This window comes from Thamnophis elegans, chromosome 16, assembly GCF_009769535.1.
Source record: "Thamnophis elegans isolate rThaEle1 chromosome 16, rThaEle1.pri, whole genome shotgun sequence".
NCBI lineage: Eukaryota > Metazoa > Chordata > Lepidosauria > Squamata > Colubridae > Thamnophis > Thamnophis elegans.
This window is the reverse complement of record NC_045556.1, coordinates 37157730-37179443: the sequence shown is the minus strand read 5'-3', so window position 1 is coordinate 37179443 and position 21714 is coordinate 37157730. Positions and strand designations below refer to the sequence as shown.

Here is a 21714-nt window from a genome sequence, read left to right as displayed (position 1 = left end):
TATCAATGGTTTTATGAGTAGCTGGAAGCCTTTTTCCATCCTGGGGCAAACACAGCCGCACCAAAGGCACACAGAGTCCTTTCCCAAATTCCCGAGGCCGCACCATTTCCGTGAGCAAACAACCGAGGAAGGTGGCGTACCAGTCTACCCTCGGCTCCAGAGGCCAGTCAATCTGATTCTCCATGAGGACTATGGACAAGGGTCTTTCCCTGCCCCTCAAGAGACTCAGTCCAATGCCGCTGCATGCTCAGATTCCGCCTCCAATGAAATGGCAGGACGATCTCTCCAAACATAGAAGAATCGTAAGGCTGGAAGGGACCATGGAGGTCTACTAGTCCAGTCATCCTGCTCAAGGCAGGAGAACGTATAGCATCCTGATCAAGTGGTTGTCCGGTCTATTTTGGGAAACTTCCAGGGATGGAGAATCCACAACCACAGGAGGAAGGGTATCTATCCGCTCATCCATCCATGCATCTTCTACCTACCTACCCATCCATCCACCCACCATCTCTCTCTTTCATCTATCTATCTATCCATCCATCCATCCATCCATCCATCCATCCATCCATCCATCCATCCATCCATCCATCCATCATCTCTCATCTATCTCTCTATCCATTCATCCATCCATCCACCCACCATCTCTCTCTCTCTCATCTATCTGTCTGTCTGTCTATCTATCATCTCTCATCTCTCTATCCATTTATCCATCCATCCATCCATCCATCATTTCTCATCTCTCATCTATCTCTCCATCCATCCATCCATCCATCCATCCATCCATCCATCCATCCATCATCTCTCTCTTATCTGTCTGTCTATCCATCCATCCATCCATCCATCCATCCATCCATCCATCCATCCATCCATCCACCCATCATCTCTCTCTCATACATTATCGACCTACTGATCGACCGACCTACTTAATCTACCTATCTTCCATATATAACAACTCTTGTTGTTAAGTATGCAATTTGATGGACACTCCATTAGTCCCACTATAGACTGCTTAATCTGTTAGGTTGCAGAGGTCTTCCTTGAGTTACGACCATGGTAGAGCCCCAAATTGATGCTGCTAAGTGAAACATTTGTTAAATGAGTTGCTAGATTATATGGTAGCAATCGCGCTTAGACCTATATACCACATATACATACAGTGCTTTTACAGCCCTCTCTAAGCAGTTTACAGAGTCAGCCTCGGAAGGATGGAAGGCTGCGTCAACCTTAAGCTGGTGAGAATCGAACTGCAGGCAGTTGGCAGAGTCAGCCTGAAATACTGCATTTCTAACCACTGCATCACACAAGGAAGGAAGGAAGGAAGGAAGGAAGGAAGGAATAGGAAGGAAGGAATAGGAAGGAATAGCAATTGCATGTAGACTTATATTCCACTTCACAGTGTTTTCCAGCCCCCTCTAAGCAGTTTACAGAGTCAGCCTCTTGCCCCCAACAATCTGGGTCCTCATTTTACCGGCCTCGGAAGGACGGAAGGCTGAGTCAACCTTGAGCCTGGTGAAGAATCGAACTGTTGGCAGTCGGCAGAATTAGCCTGCAATACTCCATTCTAACCACTGCGCCACCACGGCTCATACTTGTCACTCTGAAGTGAAATATCTTTGCTTGTCAGTGCTACACAGGATGTTATTTCTGAAGAAGAAACCAAGCACTTCCCTTCTTCTCAGCCCTACAAATGCCCCAGGACAATGGACGAAACTGCGGACCAGATAAAGGCACCCAAAACAACCTGTTTGACAGCAGTGTGGTCAGCCCAGCCTCTCAGCCACACCTTCTATGAGTCACCGAGAGTATTAATTGTCCAGTGTCTCAGGTGTCTTCAGATTTCTCCATCCTTTCTCAAATCCTGGCCAAGATCTCCCAGGAGATAAGCAACACAGCCACAAACTTTCAGAAACAATGCTTCCAATTCCTGTGGTGGAGATTTTGGGTGGAGATTCCGTCTGCGGATAATGCTCACCAAGAACATAGCTTGGAAGCATCCAGTCTCGATGCTTTTAATCAACTTGGCCTGTCTTCACTGAAAATAGTGGATGACGATTGTGTTCTGACCTAGGCTTCCCAAAAAACACGAAGCCGACTCTTCCTTGTCTGTTTAACTAAATTAAACCCTTTTAATTTAGTTTAAAGTGAATTCCTCTCCAGAAAGTCCCGGCCAATAGTCTTTCAAGAGATTTCACTTTATCAGGCTTGGAGAGCTGCCAGGCTGATATCTTCAAAACGCCATGCTGTAGCAGCAATTACTTGGCAATAACTCAGGAACAGATCTTCACCCCAATGAACTAATTGTCTCCTGCAAACTCCCCTCCCCTTTCACGCCTCTTTATTCCCTCTGGGAGGGGCCATTCACCGTCCACCTGTGGCTTTACTCCTGAGTTGGCCCTGTTCCTTAGCTGTTCCCTTCTCCAGGCAGCTCTGCACATGCGCACATCGGGAACAGGCTCCAGCTGTTATTCTGCCCCACTGATCTCTGACTCCGAAGGCAGCTGATAACTGGCATACGGCTCTGGCCCCCTCTCTGCCTCCGACACAGAGCCCTCCTCAGAGCCTTCCCCAGACTCCAGGACTGGCCCAGCTTCCTCCCCAACCTCCTCACTGAACATGTCTGCTACCAGCTCCGCTGGCCACTGACCATAACAGACTATCAGGGTTAGCAAAATTAGGCTACATAACCATTGGTGCGATTCGGCACAAGACCCCTTCTCGTTTGACAAAACTGACGGATCAACCTGAAAATGTTCATGCGTGACTTGGACCAAAAAAAGGTCAAATGCTCCAAGAAGACATGGACAAGGGGCCCAATTTCAAAGATGTCCTGAGATAAGAAAGCTTCATTTAGTTGTCAAGACCTTGGAGGGAGCTTCCTCAGCTTGGATTTATGATATCTCATTAAGCCCAGCTAATTTATTAATGACAGGTGGGTGGATTCCAGAACATCATTGGGAGCCTACCAGCTTTTGATTCTTGGCTCCGCTGGGAGGAAGCACGAAGGCAAAAAGAATCACAGAGTTGGAAGGGACCTTGGAGGTCTTCTAGTCTAACCTCCTGCTCAAGCAGAAGACCCTGGACCATTTCAGACAAGTGGCTGTCCAGTCTCTTCTTGAAATCCTCCAGTGATGGAGCATCCATAACTCCTGGAGGCAAGTTGTTCCACTGATTAATTGTTCTCACTGTCAGGAAATTTCTCCTCGGTTCTAAGTTGCTTCTCTCCTTGATCAGTTTGCACCCATTGCTGCTTCTCCTGCCTTCCGGTGGCTTTGGAGAATAGTTTGACTCCCTCTTCTTTGTGGCAGCCCCTGAGATATTAGAACATTGCTATCAAGTCTCCCCTAGTCCTTCTTTTCATTAAAGTAGACATTCCCAGTTCCGGCAATCGTTCTTCATATGTTTTAGTCTCCAGTCCCCTAATCCTCTTTGTTGCTAGAATAGAAATTGGAATAGAGTAGAGTAGGGTACGGTACGGTACAGGGTAGAGAAGAGAGTAGGGTAAGGTGAAGTAGAGTCGTGTTGAGTGTAGGGTAGAATAGAATACAATAGAATAACAGAGTTGGAAGGGACCTTGGAGGTCTTCTAGTCCAACCTCCTGCTTAAGCAGGAAATCCTATCCCATGTCAGACAAATGGTTATCCAACATCTTCTTAAAGACTTCCAGTGTTGGAGCATTTGCAGCTTCTGGAGGCAAGTTGTTCCACTGGTTAATTGTTCTCACTGTCAGGAAATTCCTCCTCAGTTCTAAGTTGCTTCTCTCCTTGATGAGTTTCCACCCATGGCTTCTTGTCCTGCCTTCGGGTGCTTTGCAGAATAGCTTGACTCCCTCTTCTTTGGGGCGGCCCTTGCTTTTGACTTTACCACAAAGGCTACGCTCTATACCCAGGATGCAAATATTTGGTATGCATGCCGGAAGTGGCACACAGAACCAATTCTCCAGGTACGCCAGCCGTCACCTGTTGCTCTTCCAGGTTCCAGCATGCACCTGTGCATCAGACAGCTGGTCTTTGTGCATGCGTGCGGGCCAGAAACTGGAAGGCCAGGTACCCGGTGCTCACGCACAAGTCAGAAACTGGAAGTTCACCGCACAATTGGGAACTGCTCTTTCGGTTTCTAGTGCTCCCGTTTCGGTATTCAGTGTCGAGGAGGTTTGCTAACGCTGCTCTGTACTGTTGGAGACTCAGTGCAGCCACAGGCCTGGGGTTTTACCCATCTGCACCATTTGCAAACCATGATATGGAGGGGGAGGGGCAGGAAGGTCTGGCCTCACACACTGAACTAAAATAAAGCCAGCTATCCAATTCCTGGCCATTGTTTTCTTTTGCAAAAAAGAAGCAAAAATCCTCAATGGTCCCAGGACTCGTAAGCGCCTGGCCTTCAGCTCCTGGTCTCCATATCTACCCCAGGATTTTCGAGACTGCCCATGTTTGTCAAAAATTGGGAATAACCAAGATGCTGGAATGCTTGGCATTTCCTGCCAAACAAGATTTGTTAGGATATTTTCCTCCAAGCGGGGCCGCAACGCTCACCGAGCAGCCTGAGAAATTGCACACCCCGCCCCGACAATTAGACCTTCCTCTCCAGCTTCGTCTGATGTTTAGGACACAGGGGTGGGGAATGCGTGGCCCTCTGAAGCTGCAGAGCCGCCCCGGAACGGTGGGGTGTCTCCCTTGGATTTGCGTTGCAAATACCGCAATGTTTTCGGATGATATTCTCCGCCACCAAAACATGAAATGGAAGGAAACGCCCAGCCCTCCCAGTTGCCTGCGGAGTTGCAGCAGGTTCCTCTCTCGGATCCGTCCTTCTCAGATGGGCTCCACTGCTTCCCAGCTGAGAAGAACCCAGCAGAAGGACAGACGGGAAGTCATGGACTTACAGACATTCGTTTAGTGACCTGTTCAAAGTTACAACAGCCCTGAAAAATGGGCTGGTTTTTTCCCCACACTTCCCCATTTTTTGAAGCCCCCTCCCACAAAGATTATTTCTACCCCTGCAAATGACCTGATCCCCGTTTCTATGGGTTTCAGAAGCTCCATTTCAGGAGGAGGGAGAGAGACAGGGAGGGAAGGAGAGAGGGAGCAAAAGGAGGAAGAGAGGGGAGAAGGGAGAGAGAGGGAAAGAGGTGAGAGAGAGAGGAAATGAGGGAGGGAGATGGAGCGAGGGAGAGAAAAAGAGAGGGAGGGGGAAAGGGGTGGAGAGAAAGGGAAGGAGAGAAAGAAAAGGAGAAAGGGGGAGAGAGAAAAGAAAGGAGGGAGGGAGAGGGAACAAGAGAAAAAGAGAGAGGGAGGGAGAGAGAGAAGAAGGGAGGGGGCAGAGAGTAAGGGAAGGAGAGGAAGAGAGGAAGAGAGAGAGGAAAGGAGGGAGTGGGAGGGAGCAAGGGAAAGAGAGGGAAAGGAGCGAGAAAGAGAAGGAGGGAAGGGGAGAGAAAGGGAGAGAGGAAGGAGGAAGAGGGAACGGGGAGAGGGAGGGGGAGGAAGAGAGAAAGGGGAGGAGGGAAAGAAAAGGGAGAGGGGGAAGGGGGAGAGAGAGAAAGGGAAGGACGGAGAGAAAGAGAGGGAGAGAGGGAGGGGGGAAAAAGGAGAGAGAGGGAGGAAGAGAGAAAGAAAGGGAAGGAGGGAGATAGAGAAAGCGAGAGAGAGAGGGAGAGAGGGAGGAGGAGGGTGGCATTGCCAGAGAGCGCTCTGTGCAGGAGTAAATTGTGCAACACAGAATGAACGCCAAGCATTCGGCTGGTGCAGTCATGGAACTGAGCCGCCCTTGATGGAGATCTGTGGGAAAAGAATGCCCTGGCTTAGCCAAAACACTTAAGAATTATCTCTGAGAGCTGCAATTCAAACAGGTCTCCATCTCATTCACGCAGCCAATTCCCATGTGGGGCAGCCGGGCAGCCGGCCCCCTATCCTATCTGCCCATCTAGTTAGATCTGGCACACTTGGCGTCTGCTCCAGGATCTATTCACGGAGAAATTTCCCGCCAGGGAGAACAATGAACCAGTGGAAGTCTTGCCTCCAGAAGCTGTGGGTGCTCCAACCCTTTTAAGTTGGAAGTGGTGTGGCGTCTCGTGCAGGGGGTGGGGGGGTTGGACTAGAAGACCTCCAAGGCCCCTTCCAACTCGGGTTATCTGCAGCAGCTGGAAGGAGGCGTCTCTCCCACCCCCAGACCTAAACAGCCTCTACCCAACTGGTATTTTGAAAAGCGCTGACTGTTTGGCTCTGCGCCCGGATCATTTGCAAGAACAATTAAAAGTTCCTTTTCTTCCTCTTCCTTGTTCCTGGGTTTATTTTCTTGGCCCGCTCTGTTCCGCCGCATTGTTTTTGTGGGCTTCATTGGGTATTGTGACTTGTTTTTAGAAGCCATTAACAGTTTGTAAACCGACCAGCGTTGTTGGGTGTCAGGCAGCCTTTAAGGAAAAGATGGAAGTGACAGAGATAATATTTTACCCTGTCAACACAAGTGCGTATAGCCAAGGCTGTGGTTTTCCCAGTTGCCATGGATGGCTGTGAAGGTTGGACCATAAGGAAGGCTGAGCGCCAAAGAATGGAGGCCTTTGGACTCTGGTGCTGGAGAAGAAGACTCCTGCATTGAGTCCCTTGGACTGCAAGGTGATCCAACCGGTCAGTCCTAGAGGGGATCAACCCTGACTGCTCTTTAGAAAGCCAGATCCTGAAGAGGAAACTCAAATCCTTTGGCCACCTAATGAGAAGGAAGGACTCCCTGGAGAAGAGCCTCATGCTGGGAACAATGGAGGGCAAAAGAAGAAGGGGACGGCAGAAGATGAGGTGGCTGGATGGAGTCACCGTAGGTGTGAGCTTCAATGGACTCCAGGGGATGGTGGAGGACAGGAAGGTCTGGAGGAACGTTGTCCATGAGGTTGCGATGGGTTGGACATAACCACAACAACAACATTTCAGGGTCTGCCACAAAGAAGTGGTGGTCCATCTATTCTCCAAAGTACCAGAAGGCAGAGGGTTTCCTGCTTGAGCAGAGGGTTGGATTAGAAGACCTCCAAGGTCCCTTCCAACTCTGCTTTTGGAAACTGACCAAGGAGAGAAGCAAACTAGAACTAAAGAGAAATTTCCTGACATGAGAACAATGAACCAGCGGAACAGCGTGCCACTAGAAGTTGTGGGTGCTCCATCATTGGATGTTTCTAAGAAGAGACAGGAGAAACATTCGTCTGGAATGTTATAGGGTCTCCCGCTTGAGCAGGAGGGTTGGACTAGAAGACCTCCAAGGTCCCTTCCAACTCTGTTATTCTGTTCAATATAATAAATTAGGATGATGATTAAAGTTCTGGACTAGGACTGGGAAGACCCAAGATCTAGAATATTCAGCTGTGTGGCTGATCCTGGGACTGTCATTCTTTTTTCCCGTCCAGTCTACCTGGCAGGGCTGTTGTTATGGGAGTAAAATTGGGGATGCAGCTGTCTCCAGCTTTTGTGAGAAAGGTGGGAGACAGAACAAAAATCAATTTGCTAATTGCTAACTGTCAACATTTACTGATAAAGCCAGGGCAATGTCTGTGAATTCATTCCCCTTTTCCCATTCAAGGTGCAAACATTCATTCACATCCAAACTGCCTTCCCCGAAAATAAGACAGGGTCTTATTGTCTTTTGACCCCCAAAATACGTGCAATGAACGCTTGTGTTGCTGCAGAGAGTCTCCCCCTTCGGGGTCTTTTTGTGGGGGTCGGAGGAGGGGCAGAAATTCCGACTTGGGGTCTCCTTTAGCCTCCTGATGGGGGGCTTTGGGCGAAGGCTGGAGGGAAAAGCTGCTGGTGGCGAAGAGCTGGAGGGCCTCGTTCCAGTGGGACTGCAACAGGGCCTGGAACTGGCTGAGCATCTCAGCCCGCTGAGCCTCCAGGCACGGGTACCTGGCCTTGCACTCCCGCAGGTGTTCCCTCTGCTTGGAAGGCCTATGCTCCTAGTCCTCAGTGAGGTGCTTCTGCTGAGCCTCCTTCTCGGCCAGATCGAATTTGAACTGATCTGTTTTGCCAACTCTTTCTCCTGGGGGCTGCTTAGCTCCAGCAACTGCTTCCAATTGGGGCCCTAAGGAGCCCGGGTGGGCGAGCGAGGGGTGGCGAGCAGAGGCTGGTGAGGCGCCCCTCGATGTGAGTGACATTGCATTGGCCACGCCCACCGTCACATGACCACCTGGCCACGCCCACCCATATTATGAATTTAGTGGTCCCCGAATTCCAAAAGGTTGGGGACCCCTGATCTAAAAGACTTAGTTAAAAGTCCCATTTATGTCTGTGGCGGCTAAAACCAAGAAATTATTTTGGGGAGGAGGACATTCTGCAACTTGCTCTCAAGTTTGTGCAACTCACAATTACCTAGTGTCTTTGCAGGTCAGGGTGAATAAAAAGTCAATGATTTTTAAAATAAATAAATAAATTGGTTTTTTTTTTAAATTTACATTGGATTTTTTAAAAATTTAAATTGGATTTTATTTTTAATTTTTATCAAATTTGTTGTGATAAAATGCTTTTGGAGTAGAAATCTATCTCAAGATAAGTTTTCTACGGAAGATTCAATCATAATTTAGTTTCTTCAGCATGAAATGGAGCTTAGTTATGTGACATGAGGCTGTCTCTTTCTGCAATATTGGGACTGTCGGTGAGTCAGCAGAGGGTCAGGGGAGGGGCTGCTGATGCGGGACAGAGATGACAGCTGCCCTTTAAAAATTATGATTTAAATCAAGCCCTTTTGCTACGGATTTGAACCATGTTTTAAATCAACTCGATTTAAATCAAATCCACCCTGTTGGAGATGCTGAAACTCATAAAAATAAATGCATGTGTGAACCAACTGGGGTTTTGGTGACGCGTTGCTAAATTTGACATTTAGCGAGGAGGGCTACTTTTAGGAAAATATTTTTCTCAAGAAAGTGAGAAGCAAATAGCAGGAGCCAGCTACATTTTTTTCTCCCTGGCGGTCACTTTATTCCTGCCTTAGTCTAACGCATGAATGCAGGCTAACCTCTGGATTCAATTGATTCAGGATGCGGACATCAAAACCTTTTTTTCGTAAAGTGAGATTTTGCTATTTAGCCTGCAGCCCTGTTGGGGAAACACCGAGTGTTTCAACTTATAACCATTCATTTAAGGACGGAAGTTAGCGGCTCTGAAAAAAGTTCTTGCACTTATGGCCCTTGTTCAGTTTCCATCCATTGTTCCTCGTCTGGACTTGTAGGTTATCTAGTCCAACCCCCTGCCCAAGCAGGAGACCTTACACCATTTCTGACAGATGGCAGTCCAGTCTCTTCTTGAAAGCCTCCAGTGATGAAGCTCCCACAACTTCCGAAGGCAACTTCTGTTCCATGCGTTGACTGCTCTCACTGTCAGAAAATTCCTCCTGATAGGATTTTCTGCAGGGGGTTGGACTAGAAGACCTCCAAGATCCTTTCCAACTCTGTATTCCTCTTCAATGGAAATGGGGAAAAAAAAAGCAACCAATTGATTCAAATAAGCACGGCACTCCCCAAACTTTGGGGGTATCCACTGCATTATTTGGGGGCATGATCAGATGGGAAAAAGCTGGTTAGGATCAGCCAACTTGCTAAGCCATAAATCAGAGTTTGCAGGGCTGAGTTCACCAAAAGCCGGGAGTCCAATGCAAGTGGAACAAGGGGCGATCCGAGCCACGAAAATCAATAGCCATAAAATAATAAAATCCAACAAAATAACAGCCAGGGCACATTTTCCTTTAGTAAACACGAAACGAGCCAAAGGCCTCTCTCGTCTCTAGTTTATGGGCTGGAAGACTTAAAGGGTAAGTCTAGGACAAATTCTGCTTGACATTTACAAAAAAAGCCGTGGCAGCTTTTACAGAAGCAAAAGAAATCCATTCTTCTTTTTTTTTTTAAAAAAAAGAAAGGGCTTCAACCACAGCTGGGACCTTTCTCCTTCTCTGCTCATCCACATGTGTAGGAAGATGCACGGCATGTTGCCAGAGGTGCAACCAGTATGGGGGGGGGGGAAACAGAGTGGGAAGGGACCTTCGAGGTCTTCTAGTCCAACCCCCTGCCCAAGCAGGAAACCCTATACCCTTTCAGAAAACCGGTTGTCCAGTCTTAAAAAAACATCCAATGTTGGAGCACCCACAACTTCTGGAGGCAACTTCTGTTCCACTGATTAATTGTCCTCACTGTCAGGAAATTTCGCCTCAGTTCTAAGCTGCTTCTCTCCTTGATTAGTTAGCAATAGCAATAGCAGTTAGACTTATATACCGCTTCATAGGGCTTTCAGCCCTCTCTAAGCGGTTTACAGAGTCAGCATATCGCCCCCAACAACAATCCGGGTCCTCATTTTACCCACCTCGGAAGGATGGAAGGCTGAGTCAACCTTGAGCCGGTGAGATTTGAACAGCTGAACTGCAGAACTGCAGTCAGCTGAAGTAGCCTGCAGTGCTGCATTTAACCACTGCGCCACCTCGGCTAGTTTCCACCCATTGCTTCTTGTCCTGCCCTCAGGTGCTTTGGAAAATAGTTTGACTCCCTCCTCTCTGTGGCAGCCCCTCAAATAGTCAAATACAGTTAATATTCCAGTAAAATTCCTTGTGTGTCCAATCACACTTGGCCAACAAAAAATTCTATTCTATTCTATTCCATTCCATTCCTTTCTTTCTTTTAGCAGAGTTGGAAGGGACCTTGGGAGGTCTTCTAGTCCACACACACACCCCAGGCAGGAAACCCTATACCGTTTCAGACAAATGGCTGTCCAATCTCTTCTTAAAGACTTCCAGTGTTGAGGCATTCACAACTTCTGAAATCAAGCTGTTCCACTGGTTAATTGTTCTAACTCTCAGGAAGTTTCTCCTCAGTTCTAAGTTGCTTCTCTCCTTGATTAGTTTCCACCCATTGCTCCTTGTCCTGCCCTCAGGTGCCTTGGAGAATAGCTTGACTCCCTCATCTCTGTGGCAGCCGCTCAAATATTGGAAGATGCTATTGTGTCATCCCTGGTCCTTCTCTTCCTTAAACTATACAAACCCAACCGTTCTTCATATGTTTTTGCCGCCAGTCCCCTAATCATCTTTGGGGCAATTCTTCTGTAGAAAGCAACAAACTAATATCCAAGCAAGAAGAAGGACATAAGATACAAAGATTTTTTTTAAAAATGCTAACTTTTTTAAAAGGTAAAGGTTCCCTTCGCACCTATGTGCTAGTCGTTCCCGACTCTAGGGGGCGGTGCTTATCTCCGTTTCAAAGCCGAAGAGCCAGCGCTGCCCGAAGATGTCTCCGTGGTCATGTGGCCGGCATGACTCAACGCTGAAGGTGCAGGGAACGCTGTCACCTTCCCACCAAAGGTGGTTCCTATTTTTCTACTTGCATTTTTTTACGTGCTTTCGAACTGCTAGGTTGGCAGAAGCTGGGACAAGTCACGGGAGCTCCCTCCGTTACGCGGCGCTAGGGACTCGAGCTTCCGGCCTTTCTGATTGACAAGCTCAGCATCTTAGCTACTGAGCCACCGCATCCCGACATTCTTCTATAGAAAGCAACGAATTAAAATCCAAGCAAGATAAGATAGAGAAGAACATAAGAACATACAAAGATTTGAACCCTCAACGTTGAGGGTTAATTTCTTCCCCTGAGTAAAATGTTTGTGTACGGACCAAGATTCTGTTCAAGCATGACCATGATTCATACTACATTTCAGGGCTGGGTTCATATAATATGCACTAAATCTTAACCAAACGAACTCCATTATGATTTAGAACAATGCAAGGACTAGAGTTAGAGGCTGTGACTGCACCGGGTTCCATGCGGAAGTTGTCTTAAGTGTGAGCGAGCCACCCTGGAGGAACGCCTCAAGCTTTTAGCAAATCATCGGACTAATTTATTTTATTTGCAAGATTCACAGGGCGACCCATCTGAAATTCATAACCTTGGGTGGCAGAGCCCAGGCCATGTGAAAGAAACCTTATCCATGTGCCAAAATGACGGGGAGCTTGTAGACAACTGGCAAGCCAAATGCCAACTCATAATTTTTAATGGCTTCGTAGCCAGAGCATGGGGCATCCATTTCTGAAAGTTCACCGTCGGCTCAATTCACACACTGCCTGAACCGTAGTCCTGGGGGGGGGGGGGGTGTGTGGATTAGAAATGGCTATTTGTTTCATGGTTTAAACCAGGAAATGGTGGTTGGTGGATAATTCACTGCTTCTGAAAATTGAGCAGTGTTTCGATATCTCAGGGGCTGCCCCAAAGAAGAGGGAGTCAAGCTATTCTCCAAGGCACCTGAGTGCAGAACAAGAAGCAATGGGTGGAAACTAATCAAGGAGAGAAGCAACCTAGAACTTAAGGAGAAATTTCCTGACAGTGAGAACAATTAATCCAGTGGAACGACTTGCCTCCCGAAATTGGGTGCACCAACACTGAAAGTTTTGAAGAAGAAATTGGACAACCATTTGTTTGAAATGGTATAGGGTTTCCTGCCTAAGCAAGGGGTTGGACTAGAAGATCTCCAAGATCCTTCCTATTCCTATTCTATTCCATTCTAATATTTATTCTATTCTTTCTATCCTATATTCTATTCTTTTGCTATTCTATTCTATTCTAATATTTATTCTAGTCTTCCTATCCTACATTCTATTCTTTTGCTATTCTATTCTAATATTTATTCTATTCTTTCTATCCTACATTCTATTCTTTTGCTATTCTATTCTATTCTAATATTTATTCTATTCTTTCTATCCTACATTCTATTCTTTTGCTATTCTATTCTATTCTAATATTTATTCTATTCTTTCTATCTATCCTATATTCTATTCTATTCTTTTACTCTTCTTTTGCTATTCTATTCTTTTGCTATTCCTATCGTATTCTATTCTATTCCATTCCATTCTAATATTTATTATATTCTTTCTATCCTATATTCTATTCTATTCTTTTGCTATTCTATTCTATTCCATTCCAATATTTATTCTATCTTTTTATCTTATGTTCTATTCTTTTGCTATTCCTATTTTATTCTATTCTATTCCATTCCAATATTTATTCTATTCTTTCTATCCTATATTCTATTCTATTCTATTCCATTCCATCCCATTCTACATTGCCTTCTTTCATTAGAACATAGAATCCTTGGGTGGAAAGAGACTTTGGAGTTCTTCTAGCCCAACCCCTGGCTCAAGGAGTCTTTTACCATTCTATATCATTCCATATTCTAAGCCAGAAAAAGACATTTTATAAGTAAAATGCTTGTAAGCCATTTTCTTAATGTAAAGTACCATTTAGACCAGATCACCTAGGAAGGGTGCATATGGGTAATATGTCTTTTGTGCTTTCTGGCACGTACGGGAGTCAGGTTTATGGAGGCATTTCATAAACAATTCTCTTTGAAGCAGGACAGGTAAATTCCAAATTGCATGTTGAGGTTGCAACACCTGAAATTGGCAGCCGTATCACCCACCTGCTCTCTGCCTGCCTGCACTGCCAGGCTGCACTCTTCCTGTTCACCGCCCATCGTTTCGAGGTGCGCCCTGGAACATCATGTGCAAAGAAGAGTGGCAGATAAAGCAGGCTCTCTTAATGAGAGGCCTCCCTCCCTTGAGGACGGGGCTTGTTTGAACATGGGAGGAGAGGAGGTGGGAAAAAGTAGCAAGCAGGAGCTGGCAACCCTATCTGGGAACCATACCGTCTGGGAATCTTCAGCTTGGCAACCATTTATTTGCGTGGCCTCACTGGGGGCCACCAGCCACACTGCTGGACAGGGAAGGACTCACAAGCCATTTGCAAATCTCCTTATCTATGATAGCAATAGCACTTATATACCAGATGCAGTGGCTCAGTGGCTAAGATGCTGAGCTTGTTGGTCAGAAAAGCCGGCAGTTTGGCAGTTCGAGCCCCTAGCGCCGCATAATGGAGTGAGCTCCCGTTACTTGTCCCAGCTTCTGCCAACCGAGCAGTTCGAAAGCACGTCAAAAATGCAAGTAGAAAAATAGGAACCAACTTTGGTGGGAGGATAACAGCGTTCCGTGCGCCTTCGGCGTTGAGTCGTGCTGGTCACATGACCACGGAGACGTCTTCGGACAGCGCTGGCTCTCCGGCTTTGAAACGGAGATGAGCGCTGCCCCCTGGAGTTGGGAACAACTGGCACATATGTGTGAGGTGAACCTTTACCTTTACTAATTCCTAGTGTTTTTACAGCCCCCTCTAAGTGATTTACAGAGTCAGCATCAGAGTTGGGTTGCCAATTTTTTCCTACCAGTTCGGGCATGGTCCCGCATGCGCAGAAGTATCCGGGCAGGTGGGCAGAGCCTCCCGCCACTGCTACAAACGGTTTGCCCCATCCAGATTGAACCGGGAGCAACCCACCTCTGGTCAGCATACTGCCCCTAACAATCTGGGTCCTCCTTTCATCCACTTCGGAAGACTGGAAGGCTGAGTCTGGTGAGATTTGAACTGCTGACAGTCATCACAAATTAAGCCTGCCATACTGCATTCTAGCCACTGCGCCACCACAGCAAGGAACGAAGGAAGGAAAGAAGGAGGGAAGGAAGGAAGGAGGGAAGGAAGGAAGGAAGATCAAGACATATACCTTTTCACAGTGTTTTACAGCCCTTTCTAAGCAGTTTAGGCTGAGTCAACTTTGAGCCAGTCAGGATCAAACGGCTGACAGTCATCAGAAATTAGCCTGCAATACTGCATTCTAACCACAGCGGTGCCACGGCTCCTAATGCAGCATCCAAACATCTACAGCCACAGCAATAGCCCTTAGACTTATATACCGCTTTATAGTGCTTTCCAGCCCTCTCTAAGCGGTTTACAATGTCAGCATATTTCCCCCTCCTGCCAACCATCTGGATATTTATTTTACCGACCTCGGAAGGATGGAAGGCTGAGTCAACCTTGAGCCGGCGAAAATCGAACTGGTGGCAGTCGGCAAGAGCGAGCCTGCAATACTCCATTCTAACCACTGCGCCCCCACGCAGTGATCGATGGAATGACGACGGAATAAAGATGGGATTAAAATTTGCAGATGTGTCCCATGTGGGGAGGGGGGGAAAAGAGAGAGAATGCCCTCTTGCACAGAATGAGTCAGACAAACACTAGGAGATTCTTGAATGACCAATCTTTTCCCACTAAGCCAGCGACTCATTTCTTCCACCGCTTGAGTCATCCTCGTAAACCTTCCGTTGCAACATTCAGCCAACTTGGCAGGGGAGACGTCTGGCGAGGGGCGGGAAACCTCGATGCTTCTGAGCAGGGCTAAAAACTTCCTGACACCAGTGAGAACACACCAGTGAAATGGCTTGCCCTCCAGAAGGGGGCTCCAGCAATCTTTCTGGGTGGTCTTCCTGGTGGCAGTTTGAGTTCCGCGTTGCCCACGGACCCTTTCCCCACGTTAAGCGCGGAATGAAGAGAGAGAGAGAAAGGAAGTGGGGCTTAACAGAAGCAAGGCAGAGAAATGGCCCCTGGGGGCAGACAGCTTACTGGCCATCAGGGAAGAGGGCAGCATGGGGAGGGGGAGAGAGAGATCTCCCCTGAAAAGATACAGACGTAGCATTTCTGACAATCAAGGCCTTCTTCGGCCCTTTGGCCTCACTGGGATCAAGTCAGTAATTTGACAGGAGCAATCAGCCTGGCCTTCCACTTCCATTTCTCTCCCCAGGGTACAATCAGTGAAAACCCCGCCATTGTGCCGAAGCCAAAACTCCCGCCTGGTAGGAGGGGACCCCACCCTTCTCAAAGACCCCACCCCATCCCCAAAAGCCAGAGAACAGAAGGATCAGAGGATTTTTTTTTTTGCCAGCAGGCCGGATTAAGGGAGGGAAACACCCAGCTTGGCATTGCTGGATAAAAATCACTCCCGGTTTGGCGGTGGTGCCAAATCAGCTTGTGTCGAAACAGGCGGAGTTCACCCAAAAACGTTACATCCCACCGTGATCTACCGGTAGTCCTTACCTACAACCCATTGGTTTAGTGATTGTTCAGAGTTACAACAGCACTGAAGGGGGGGGGGGGGGAGAAACTGACTTGTTTGACCATTTTTACGACCGGTGCAGGTCACATGATCAGAATTCGGAGGCTGGAGTTTGATCCTGAGCGGCTCAAGGTTGATTAACTGATTGATTGATTGATTGATTGATTGATTGACGGACTGACTTCCTTGGTCAGTAAAATGAGGACTTGGGATTGTTGGGGGTTCATTTAATGACTGTTCAAAGTTACAACGGCACTGGAAAAAATGACATGACTGTTTTTTTACGCTTACGATCAAAATTCAGGTGCTGGCGTTCGATCCTGACCAGGCTCAACCCAACCTTCCTTCCTTCTCACTTAGCTCTTAGACATATATCACTTCACAGTGCTTTTATAGCCATCTCTAAGCGGTTTACAGAGTCAGGCTCTTGCCCCTTTTTCCTTCCTTCCTTCTCCTTCCTTCCTTCCCTTAGTTTCCTTCCTTCTCTGAGTCTCCTTCCTTCCCTGAATCACCTTCCTTCCTTCTCTGCCTCTTTCCTTCCTTCTCTTTATCACCTTCCTTCTATTAGTCTCCTTCCTTCCCTTCCCCTTTTGCGACAAGCAAAGTCAATGGGGAAGCCAGATTTCCCCCTTAACGACTGTGTTCCTAATCGAACTGCTGCACCGGTTCGCTGAAGAAACGTGGCAAGTCGTAAAACGGGACAAAGCTCACTCAACAAGTTTCCCCACTTGGCAACCTTAATTCTGGGCTGCCGAGAAGTCGAGGCCCACCTGTAAGTGCCCTTTCTGTGGCTTTTATCTCGCCAAGGTTCCAGAAGAGTTCAGAAAAGGATTTGCAAACTTTTCTGGATTGAGCGGGTGGCCGGCGAGGAATGCTGAAAGCTCAGCTCCACCCAGGATCAAGCCTCCACCTCGCCAGCCCGAGTAACAAGGTGTGGCAGAGCGTGGGAGAGAAGAAGGGGGGGGAGGGGCGGGAAAGAATCACGTGTTTATGAAAATGCCTGAGGATTTTTTTAAAAAAAAGAAAAAACTTTGGCTCAGAAGGGATTTTTCCCAAGCAGAACACATCAGAGGTGGGGGGGGAGGGGAATAAAAATAAACAAAAAATAATAATCCTTAATTTAAAAGCACCACAGAAGCCAAAATTCCTGTGGCTTAATTGAGACATGGATTAAGGGGAGGTTCGCTCCTGTTTTACGACATTTCTTGCCCCCGTTGTTAAGTGAATCGCCCTTAAGTGAATCACGCAGTTGTGAAGTGAAGTAGGTTGCAAAAGGGGGATCGTGCGACACCTCCCCCCCCCCGGGACGCCGCAACCGTCATAAATATGAGTCGGCGCGGGGTGAATTTTGATCACTGGAACCCCGGGGAAGGCTGCGACGGTCGTAAGGGTGAAAAACGGTCGTCATTGCGCTCTTTTCAGTGCTGTTGCAAACTTCAGATGGTCACAAAATGAACACGCCACCATCAACCTGCCGAGATCCTCCGCTGTTTTACAATTAACAGCCTAAATGCAGAATGCAGAACTAAGGAATCTCCTTGCAGGAGAAGCAAAACGTTTTCAAGAAAGAAAATTTAAAAAAAAACCTAAGAAAGTCCAGTTGCTTTTTTGGGGAGAAAAGCACCTTTGGGGGACAATTCCGACCTGGATAATTATGAATCTTTCTTTAGCCTTCAAACATTCAAGAGCCTTCACCCACCCAAGGTTTCTTGGGATCCCTGCAGACAGAGGGGCTACGAACAAGCAGAAACCCAACCAAAGCAGCTTTCTCCTTCTCTTCACCTTGGGAGAACCAAAAGCCAAAAACTTTTCCATTTCACCATTCGCTAAAACAAACAAACACGCAAACACACAGAAAAGGCCCAACTCATCTCCACATCCAGAAAAAATTGAAGGCGGCACACAAATCAGCAGAGGTAACCTTGAACTCACAACAGTTTCACTGAGTGACTGCTCAAACCCAGCTAGATAACATTGTCAGGGCTAAAAGGGAGTGGGGTGTGTGGAGGAGGAGGAGGAAGAGGAAGATTGTGGGGTTCCTTGGTGCTGTCTGAGCTTGGCATTTTCTTGAAGTTCTTTCATTACCCAACTAGGTAACCTCATCAGTGTTAAAAGGGAGTGAGGGGTATGGAGAGGAGAAGGAGGAGGAGGAGGAAGGGGATTGTGGGGTCCTTGGTGCTCTCTGAGCTTGCTTGTTTTGTTGAAGACATTTCATTACCCAATTAGGTAACCTCATCAGTGCTAGAAGGCAGTGGGATATGTGGAGAGGAGGAGGAGGAGGAAGAGGATTGTGGGGTCCCTGCTGCTCTCTGAGGTTGCTTGTTTTGTTGAAGACATTTCATTACCCAACTAGTTAACCTCATCAGTGCTAAAAGGGAGTGAGGGGTATGGAGAGGAGGAGGACGACGACGACCGTGGCGTCCCTGGTGCTCTCTGAGCTTGTGTGTTTTGTTACAGACATTTCATTACCCAGCTAGGTAACCTCATCAGTGCTGGAAGGGAGTGGGGTGTGAGGAGAGGAGGAAGAGGAGGAGGAGGAGGAGGAGGACTGTGGGGTCCCTGGTGCTCTCTGAGCTTGCTGGTTTTCTTGCAGACATTTCATTACCCAATGAGGAGGAGGAGGAGGAGGAGGAGGAGGAGGAGGAGGAGGAGGAGGAGGAGGAGGAGGAGGAGGAGGAAGAGGACTCTGGGGTCCCTGGTGGTCTCTGAGCTTGCTGGTTTTCTTGTAGGAAAAGAGCTACAATGGGGCCAAGACTTACTTCAAACCAATGTCTCACTTAGCCACATACGTTTTGGTGGCCGTTAAGTGGGGGACTGCCTGTGGCCTATGGAGGTGTCCCCATGGATGGCTGACCTGTCAGAGTGCCAGGCTTCTAGAAAGTTCCTGGCCGTTTTAGGGAGACTTTTTCATTTTTCTCCCTGACTTTTCTCCCTTCATCAAACAGCCGCTTCTGTTGACAGACAGAAGCGAGGCAACAGTTGCGATTGTTGTTAAAAACAAATCACAACAAACCCTCCATCTCTTTGCTGCTGTGAGTAAAGTTGTTTTCTCACAACTTCCCCTTCCCGGATTTCCAGAGGCCATTTTCACAGTGGAAGCTCCTGGAAACACCAGGCCTCCCTTCCCCGAAGCGAAACCAAGAAGAAGCGAAGGAGGGAGAGAAGGAGGGAGGGAGGGAAGTTGTACATGTTTGTGAGGGAAATTGGGGGGGGGGGAGATTGTGTGTGTGTGTGTGTGTGTGTGTGTGTGAGAGAGAGAGAGAGAGAAGGAAGGAGATACACTGTATATGTGAGAGTAATTGTGTGTCTGTGTAAGAGAGGGGGTAGGGAGATTGTGTGAGAGGGCGTATGTGTGTGTGTGAGAGAGATTGTGTGTGTGTATACATGTGAGAGAGAGAGAGAGTGGGGGGGAGAGATTATGTGTGAGAGAGATTGTGTGTATGTGTGTGAGATTGTGTGTGTATATGAGAGAGGGGGAAGAGTGATTGTGTGTGTGTGAGAGAAAGATTGTGTGTGTGTCTGTGTGTGAGAGAGGGGAGGGAAAGATTATGTGAGAGGAAGTGTGTGTGTGAGAGAGATTGTGTGTAAGAGGGAGCAAGAGAGATTGTGTGTGTATATCCGTGTGTGTGAGAGAGAGAGAGAGAGAGAGAGAAAGAAAGAGAGAGAGGGAGGGAGATATTGTGAGTGTGTGTGTGTGAGAGAGAGATTGTTTGTATGTGTGTGAGATTGTGTGTGTATATGAGAGAGGGGGAGGGAGTGTGTGTGTGTGAGAGAGATTTTGTGTGATAGAGGGGAAGGGAGGGAAAGACTGTGTGTATGAGAGGGAGAGTGTGAGAGAGATTGTGTGTATATGTGTGAGATTGTGTGTGTATGTGAGAGAGGAGGCGGAGGGAGGTAGATTGTGTGAAAGTGATAGAGGCTGTGAGGAAGATTGTCCGTGTGTGTGTGAGAGAGAGAGATTGTGTGTATGTGTATGAGATTGTGTGTGTATATGAGAGAGGGGGAGGGAGTGTGTGTGTGTGTGAGAGAGATTTTGTGTGATAGAGGGGAAGGGAGATTGTGGGTGTGTGAGAGGGAGAGTGTGAGAGAGATTGTGTGTGTATGTGAGAGAGGGGGGGAGGGAGGTAGATTGTGTGAAAGAGATAGAGGGTGTGAGGGAAATTGATTGATTGAGTGAGTGTGTGTGTGTGTGTGTGAGAGAGAGAGAGAGAGAGAGAGGGAGGGAGGGAGGGAGGGAGGGAGAGAGAGAGAGTCATTTTCCCTTTCCAATCTTGCCTCCTTGCACCTGGGCTTACTCCAATCTAGTCCCTTCCTTCTCTTCCCAACTTCTTCCAGTCCCACACCCCCATCACCCTTCCCCACAACAACTACCCCGGGTCCTTGCCCTTCCCTCCCAGGCCCAGCAGAGAAGAGGGCGAGGCGGAAAAAAAAAAAGAACGGAGTGGCAACGTGGAAAGAAAGAAGGAAAAAAAAAGAAAAGAAGGAAGAGAAGGGGAAAAAAGAATTTTGGAAACAAACAACCCCCCCTTTTTTTTTACATGTTTGAAGTTTCCCCTATCACACAAAAACTTGGGGGTGGGGGGAAACCCGCGCGGGGGCTGAAAAAGGCGGGGGTCTTTCCCTTCCTTTCGCTGGGATTGTTGCCCCCCCCCCCATTTCAAGATTCAATGCGACGCCGTCCCGTTTACGCGTAAAACTACTTTGGAAAAGACAAAAGGAGAAAAGAAGGAGAGAGAAGCAGCAGGAAGCCCAGCCGCCCACTCTCCCCCCCCCCGCAGGAAGAGGGGAGGGGGCTATGCCAGGCTGGAGACCGACAAGCCCCCTCCCTCCGCTGCTTTGCAAAATCTTAAAATCCCCCTTAACCCCTCCCCAATTCAGCCGAAGCTCTTACCTCCCCCCCTCTCCGGGGGATAGGACCCCCTCTGCCTGCCCCCTATTCTCGCCCAAGGCAAGAAGCCCCCCCCCAATATCCTCTGGGAGGCGGGGCAGCCAAGGTGAACCCCCTCCGCCAGCCCCCCCCTCCCAAGCCTCTACCTGGCCCCTTACCTGTGATGGCCTGGCGCCGGTTCTCGTCCAGGTGAGCCGAGATTACGTCGCCCATGGCGGCCCAGCGGACGGTGGAGGACGAGGCTGCTTGGCTAAAGGAGGAGAGGAGAAGGGCCCCGCCGGGCGATGCACTCCATGGGGCGGCCGGGGACGAGCCAGAGGGAGGGGAAAAGAGCCAGCGAGGCGGTTCGCGCTGGCGCCCGCAGCTTGCTCACTCGCTGGCTGGCTCCTTCCTCCTCCTCCTCGCCCGGCACGCCTTTCCGCCCTTCCCATTCCTCCACGGGATTCCCTCCCTTGTTTTCATTTCATTTTGATTTTTTTTTCTCTGCCCCCCCCCCCGCGAAGTTTTCGGGGGAAGTTGGAAGAGGTTGAGTCGTACACACACGCACACACACACACACAGAGAGAGAGAGAGAGAGAGAGAGAGAGGGAGGGAGGGAGGGAGAGAGAGAGCTTTTCTGGGTACCCAAGAAAGGGAAGTAGAATAGAATAACAGAGTTGGAAGGGACCTTGAAGGTCTTCTAGTCCAACCCCCTGCTGAGGCAGGAAACGAATAGAATAGAATAACAGAGTTGGAAGGGGACCTTAAAGGTCTTCTAATCCAGCCCCATGCTTAGGCAGGAAACCCATAGAATAGAATAGAATAGAATAGAATAGAATAGCAGAGTTGGAAGGGGACCTTAAAGGTCGTCTAATCCAGCCCCATGCTTAGGCAGGAAACCCATAGAATAGAATAGAATAG

General features: G+C 48.2%; 1 protein-coding gene across 1 annotated transcript in view; it reads right to left on the bottom strand.

Moving 5' to 3' along the window:
• Window positions 1-21192, bottom strand: part of NIBAN2 (niban apoptosis regulator 2) — a 58896-nt gene extending 37704 nt beyond the window's left edge. The window contains exon 1 of the mRNA XM_032232767.1: window positions 20973-21192. Within this exon, the coding sequence (XP_032088658.1) occupies window positions 20973-21027 (55 nt within the window). The 5' untranslated portion in view covers window positions 21028-21192. The remainder of the gene's footprint in view (window positions 1-20972) is intronic.
• Window positions 21193-21714: the final 522 nt, after the last annotated feature.